Here is a 5,660-nt window from a genome sequence, read left to right as displayed (position 1 = left end):
TCATTTGATTTTTAGGTAGTGTATACGGACGGTTAATTGGATAAATGACACATATAATATTGGTCACTGAAAATGTCAACAAAAAAGTGTTTCTTGGGCCGATTGAATCCACAGTATAAAAAATACCAATGGTCCGATTGATTGATTGGCCGATCGTCACAACGGGAAACACTCTAACAAAGTATTTTAATTAACAATAATAAAATAAATAATTATTTAAAATTTATGAAATATTACGCAGTAGTTCCAGGTGCAGTTATATACATAGGAGCGGGTGTAGGTCTATGTTTAGGTAATAAATAAGCTCTGTTAGATGCATAATCTTTGCCGTAACCACCGCCTGTTGAGTACGCGTAACTACTGCCGTAGTCTGAATTGAAATCTGACGAACCACCATCGAAGTAAGACGAGTAGTGTGTCATTGGGTGATGATGCTGAAAGATAATATACAAATTATATTTAGCATATGACATTATCATCATCAGCTCACTATACGTCCCCACCGAGGGACTCGAATCCTACGCTAAGTTAGGGTGACTAGGCTATAGTCTACCACGCTGGCCCAGTGCGGGTTGGTTGACTTCACACATATCTTTGAATTTCTTCTCAGATATGTGCAGGTCGCATCACGATGTTTTCCTTCACCGTAAGAACGTCGGATAAATGTACATATATAAATCGGAAATAGAAAAACACATTGGTACATGGCGGGATTTGAACTCAGGACCATCAGATTGCAAGTCTAGTGCTTGACTAGTTCTATATATTTTAATTAGAAAATAATTTTCAACTTATACATTATTAAATTAGATTGATTCAATTGATTTTAATTTCATTTAACACGTTCACTGGTACGTCCATTTTTACGTATAAAAGTTAACACATATAGTTTGGTTTGGTGGCATTGAAAGTGTTAAAAATTATTCATTATTTTAAAAAATTAAATGCTTATAGCATAATATTAATCCTAACGTTTTAATTTTGATTAAGCTGTGATTTGTTTAAGAATAGCTGTCGCGTGCGACACCGTCCGCGCGGTAAAAAATAACATTATTAGTAGCCTATGCGTTCTTCCAGACTATGTCCTATATGTATGCCAAATATCATCGAGATCTGTTCTATTGAGATATATTTATCTATCTAAACATTCGCATCAATATATAAAAGAAAGTCGTGTAAGTTACACTATTTATAACTCAAGAACGGCTTTACCGATATGGTATATGGTTGAAAATTGGTGAGGAGGTAGCTTAGAGCCAGGAGACGGACATAGGATACTATTTATTCTATTTTTTTTTCGAATTTATGCCTTGAAGAGCTGCTTTTTATTAAACTTATCTATATATTAAGTTTTTTTATATATCCACGCGGACGGAGTCGCGGGCGACAACTAGTTTATAATATTATTAAGATATAATGATATCAAACTCGGTACGCTTGTCAGTTTGTGACACTTTAATGACAGCGTAAAACAAAGACGTCTGAAATAGAAAAGGTAAGGGTTGACTTTCGTAAATTCTAACAAAGTTCAAATAAAGCCCGCATTTAACTTATTAGTTAAGTAAAATAATTTTCACTTTTCACTGAACCTTTTAATACGACAATTATAATGTTAAACAATGTTCTTTTACATGATAAAAGAAGAATGCATTAGATTTTTTTATAATACTAGCTGTCGCCCGCGACTCCGTCCGCGCGAGATTAAAAATAGATGTTGGCCGATTCTCAGACCTACTCAATATGCTCACAAAATTTCATAAGAATCGGTCAAGCCGTTTCGGAGTGGTATGGGAACGAAAATTGTGACACGAGAATTTTATATATAAGATATATATAATAATTAATAATAAGATATATAAAAAAATTATATATAAGCTAAAGAGTATCTCATTTCGGACACATAACATCGGGTAAGATCGTGCTCAGGTGCTATTTAGTTTTGACTAAAAATACTCCTCTTATAATATTACATAAGAGTGTCGGTGGATCAGGGGTTAAAGCACTTGATTTGTAATCTGTAGGTCCTGGGTTCGAAAACCCACCATGTACCAATGTGTTTTTCTATTTACATACATTTATCCGAAGTTCTTACGGTGAAGAAAAACATCGTGACACCTGCACATATCTGCGAAGAAAATCAAAGACGCTTGAAGTCAATCCGCACTGGGTCAGCGTGGTTTACTATGGCCCAGTCACCTGTAACTTAGGTTAGGCTCCGAGCCCCTCAGTTGGGACCTATAGTGAAGCTGATGATGATGAATATTGCTAAGTTAAATTAAGATACTTTATAGATTAATAATAATACTATCATAATATAACTAAGTTAAATGTATTTACCTTGCATGACTTCAATGTACTAAGTAAACTCGGCACCAACAAAGCTGCAACTAAAAGTAGTTTCTTTATCAAAAGTACCGCTAATAGGATTGGTATGAGCAGTAACTTTGTCTTCAGCGTCGCTAAAAGATTGAGCAGTGGTATCATCACTGCCAGCTTTTTCTTTTTACCTCGAGCTGAAATATTTATGAGTCTTAGTTTATAGTTTAATTTATAATAGTTGAAACTTATTTAAATTAGTTAAATATTAGTTAATATAATTTAGTTGAATATTATTTAGTTTTACTTTAGTTGAATTTTAGTGAGAGTGAAAAAGTTCGCGGCACCGCGAAATAATACCAGTACCACTCACCCTGATGAAGGGCCCCCGATGGGTTCGAAACTAGTCGGTGCCGCCACTGGACGAATATACGTGAATGTTTAGCCGTTTTTATATAAGAATTTTAGTAAGTTTAACTTAGTCAAATATTAATTGGTTTAGTTTAGTTGTGTTGTAATTTACTGTGTAATCTTAGTTAGTATAAGTTTATGTCATTTTTTTATGTCAAATAAGACAAATACCATCAACACAGCAAGAAAGAAATGGACAAAATATATCGTGAATGCTAATTAATAATATGACTAAAAATATATGAGTTACAAAAGCTAAAAGCTAAAAACTCTGTACAACAGCGATATTTCTCAAAACTTTAATAGAAACTACTAAACAAAACTCGTTCTCACTTAATAGTACTTTGTATTGTCTAGGTCTTAAGTTCGTCAACTGATTTCAAGTTCCAATTATTTTGAAGCAACTGTAGTAGTATCATTAAAACGCAATTAGTCCCACCTTCCCTGTAAACTTGACCGAGACTAACTTTGAGTCTCACGGTACAATATTATGCTGGCAAATGCTAGTCAGATTTATTGACACGGATTTTTTTAATCCATTAGCTATATTTTTCATGGTCCAATTTAAATATAGTTGTTTACTTTATTCGGTTGAAGTTTAATGGAGCGATAATTGTACTGACACGTTTTTTTTGTCTATATTAATTCGTAATCTTACTAGTATTACAAATACGAAAGTTTTGATGGATGGATGTTTGTTAGAAGATATCTCCAGAATTACTGAACGAATCTTGATGAAATTTGACATAAATATAGAACACAGTCTGGAAGAACACATAAGCTAATTATTTTTTTTTTTAATTCCACACGGACGATGTCACAGGCGACCGTTAGTGTAGGAATAAAAGGGAAAAATAATAATTTTGTAAATCAATATTTACGAGACCCAATCTTTTAGTTAGCAGTGAGTAATTTTTACATTAACATTTGTAAATTTTTTTTTATAAAATACATTTAAATAGACTTAGACAAATGACGTGTAAAGATCTGATATAATGATTTACACTTTAATCTCATCATGTGTGTACAATCTCTTAGAATTTGCCAAATGATGTGAAACAAGATAAATTGTTTGGGTTTAGCTGTGCCTTGCTTCGTAATTTGAAAGCCTTAAGATTAAGAGCCACTGTTTTATAAACCCTGTGAAGTGTGAACGACTAATATTTTGCTTGAAGTAAATTAAAAAAAAATCAGTCGCATTTCTTTTTTATAATTGACACAAGAATATTTGACGTTATCTGTCGCTTTAACAGCTTGACAGATTTGGAAAAATAAAGTTGCGTTCGATTACTATTTTATCCTGAAATATAGGATTAAATTTAATTACTATTTAGTAAACAATATTGTAGACTATTATTATAATTTTACAACATTTAAAGCAACGTTTACACTGTCACAAAGCCGTTTAAATCCGTTTTAACCCTAAATGTATTAAATATTTGCACATTGGACCACATAATAGCGATGCTGCTCAATTTGAGTAAATCCTCATTGCATATGTAAATATTGGAAGTGAACAAACACCACTCTCGGTTAACCTAAACTGTATAAAAGCTTTAATAATTTTGATTTGGTTATATGGCGTACTAGCTGTCGATACCGTCCGCGTAATGTCCCGTCACGTAATTAAAAAAAAAACTTAATTAGCCTATGTGTTCTTCCAGATTATGTTATACATCTATGTTGAATTTCAGTGAGATCCATACAGCCGTTTTCGAGATATCTTCAAACAAACATCCATCCATCCAAATATTCATTTATAATATTAGTAACAAGTAAGAATTTCTTGTACTATTTCCCAATTCTTATTGTATTGTTATTAATTCCCGAGTCAATTAACTATGCCATCATTTAACGGTTCATTGACATTATTCTGATACCGTTTAATATTAATATTCGTTAATAATCTGTGTTCCGTTATCTCTATAAGTCCTGTTTATTTTGGTAATTGCCTACTATGAGTTTGATTGTCACTAATACGAACTTTATCATTGAACTTTGGGTGAATAGACCAGGGTTCAGTGTATGGATATTTTAGGCTTATGTGTTAAGGTTCAACGTATACGAGGAAAGTGCTTTGCTCTATTAGACTACTTCCTTATATGTACGGTTATAGACTGTACCAAAGTTGACTTACATTTACACCAAAGACCAGTCTATATTGTAGTTAACGGTGGACTGTAAAATAAATAGCTATATCAAAAAATAATTAGTACTCACCATCATCATCAGTTTCTTCAATTGTTCTAGCACCTTCTGGAAGATCAACTTTCAATCCTTTAGTTTTAAAGAATTCTTTTACTAATTTCATCAAGTATTTTGTAAATTCCGACCACTCTGACATTAAACTTCTCGGTTCCATCAGTGCTTCTTCTTCTTCGTTCTTCATTACTTCTTTTATTGCTTCTTCATCAAGCGGTACAAAACTAATCATCTTACTTGCTCTTATCGTTTCGTTTGAATATATATCACCAAAGAATGTATTCGTCGCTATTTTTAAAGCTTTATACTTCATACAAGATAGCGCTTCTCCTTTCATATAGCAAGCATCTTTTACATGTCCAAGATATCCTTCTTCTAAAGTCTTTGCTTCTTTTAATACAAGTACCAAGACAGTAATTTGCAATACAAATGTTTTGGTATAATCCATTTTAATTTAAATCTTTAAGTTTCGGTCTGAAATTAAGTTATTTTCCTTTTATTATAAGGTAGCAGCAGAAGCAGTATCAGAACCTGGATTAGCCGAAATAGTGATGCGACCGCTGCCCATAGACGTGCCGACGTTTAATAGACGGAGGAGGGGCACACAGAAAAGAAATGTTTCCCCTTTTCTGGGCGACCCTTCCTTCGTCAAATCTAATAATAATAATAATAATAATTTTTTATTTGCATAGACACACACAATATTACATAACAGTTTAGTTTACAAATTA

At 32.7% G+C, this 5,660-nt stretch overlaps 1 protein-coding gene across 1 annotated transcript; it reads right to left on the bottom strand.

Moving 5' to 3' along the window:
- Positions 1 to 233: 233 nt before the first annotated feature.
- LOC106116095 (uncharacterized) lies at positions 234 to 5,381 on the bottom strand. Its single transcript, XM_013309836.1, has 3 exons — positions 4,948 to 5,381; positions 2,338 to 2,513; positions 234 to 434 (listed from the first exon to the last, which is right to left on the bottom strand). Exons 1-3 carry the CDS (start codon positions 5,375 to 5,377, stop codon positions 234 to 236), a joined length of 807 nt encoding a protein of 268 aa, XP_013165290.1. The 5' UTR covers positions 5,378 to 5,381.
- Positions 5,382 to 5,660: the final 279 nt, after the last annotated feature.

This window comes from Papilio xuthus, unplaced genomic scaffold, assembly GCF_000836235.2.
Source record: "Papilio xuthus unplaced genomic scaffold, Pxut_1.1 DF827756.1, whole genome shotgun sequence".
Classification (NCBI taxonomy): domain Eukaryota; kingdom Metazoa; phylum Arthropoda; class Insecta; order Lepidoptera; family Papilionidae; genus Papilio; species Papilio xuthus.
The sequence above is the reverse complement of the archived record's forward strand: the minus strand, read 5'-3'. Positions and strand labels throughout refer to the sequence as shown.